Raw genomic sequence first — 1,117 nt, 5'->3', positions numbered from 1 at the left:
CCCGCCCCCACGCAAATGGACGAGGCCCTGACGCGCATCCTGCGCAGCATCTCCTTCCTGGAGGTGGCCGTCGGCCTGCGCAACGCGCCGGCGCCCCCCGGAGCCGGGCCCTGCCCCTGCGGGCCCGATGTCAAGTGCGGCTGCGCGGCGCGCCTGCGCCAGGTGGCCGCGCTGCTGACGCACCTCGAGGGGGACTTTGCCCTCCTGCGCGCGGAGCTCTCCAGCCAGCTGGTCATCGACCGCACCAAGATGCAGGTACCTTGGGCGTGGTCCCGGCGTTGCCCTTGCTCTTCCCTTGCGGTCCCTCTCGTTCTTGCTCGCCCCTCACCCCCGGGCTCTCTCCCCCCCGCCCCCCCCTGCCGCACAGACCATGGAGAGCCAGCTGGCCGCGCAGCAGCGCTGGCTGACCGCGCGCCTGGCCTCGCTGCAGGCGGCCACCGCCGCCGCCGCCTCGGGCGCCCCGGCCCCGGGCCCGGCGGCCGGCGCCCCGGGCCCTGGCAGCTCGATGGCACCAGCTCCGCCGGTGCCGACGGCCGGGGCCGAAAAGCGCCCCCCCTCGCAGCCGGCCCCCGGGCCGGCCCCACCGGCCAAGCGCCCCGCCTCCACGGCGTCGGATTTCCGCCTGGCCGTGAGCGCCGCACCGCACGCGGCTCCACGCGCTCCGGCCGCCTCGGCCGTGGCCCCGGCCGACCCGGCCCCCCTGACCCGGATATCCTCCTACCTGCCGGGCTCGCCGCCGCCGCCCCTTCCCCTGGTCACCGAGGACATGATTGCCCCGGTCCCCCCGTGCGCGCCCGCCCCCTGCTCCTCCCCCCATTGGCCGCCTGTCCCGGCGGAGGTCTCACCCCATGCATCCTCTCCCCTCCTGTATATACATCCTTCGCAGGTACATCCGCTCTCGCCTGTCGGTGGACCAGTTTAATCGTTTCATCGCCGCGCTGAACTGCCTCTTCCGCTGGCGCTACACCATCCTCGCCACGCCGGTCTCTCGGCTCCGGGACCACCAGCGCCGTCTACGCCGGGGCTTCCTCGAGGCCGACCACCAGGACGTCTATGGTGCGTTGCCGGGGACGTCCCCCCCCTGCCGGGAAGATACATTCGCCCGCCCCTGCTACCC

General features: G+C 74.6%; 1 protein-coding gene across 1 annotated transcript; it reads left to right on the top strand.

Moving 5' to 3' along the window:
- Positions 1-15: 15 nt before the first annotated feature.
- On the top strand, positions 16-1,056 carry H696_02742 (hypothetical protein; the record flags this gene model as incomplete). The annotated part of the gene is made up of 3 exons (XM_009496647.1): positions 16-255; positions 368-786; positions 887-1,056. Coding segments are annotated over 3 exons (828 nt in total), but the record flags the coding sequence as incomplete, so codon positions are not given.
- Positions 1,057-1,117: the final 61 nt, after the last annotated feature.

This window comes from Fonticula alba (assembly GCF_000388065.1).
Source record: "Fonticula alba strain ATCC 38817 unplaced genomic scaffold supercont2.4, whole genome shotgun sequence".
Taxonomy (NCBI): domain Eukaryota; order Rotosphaerida; family Fonticulaceae; genus Fonticula; species Fonticula alba.
The sequence above is the reverse complement of the archived record's forward strand: the minus strand, read 5'-3'. Positions and strand labels throughout refer to the sequence as shown.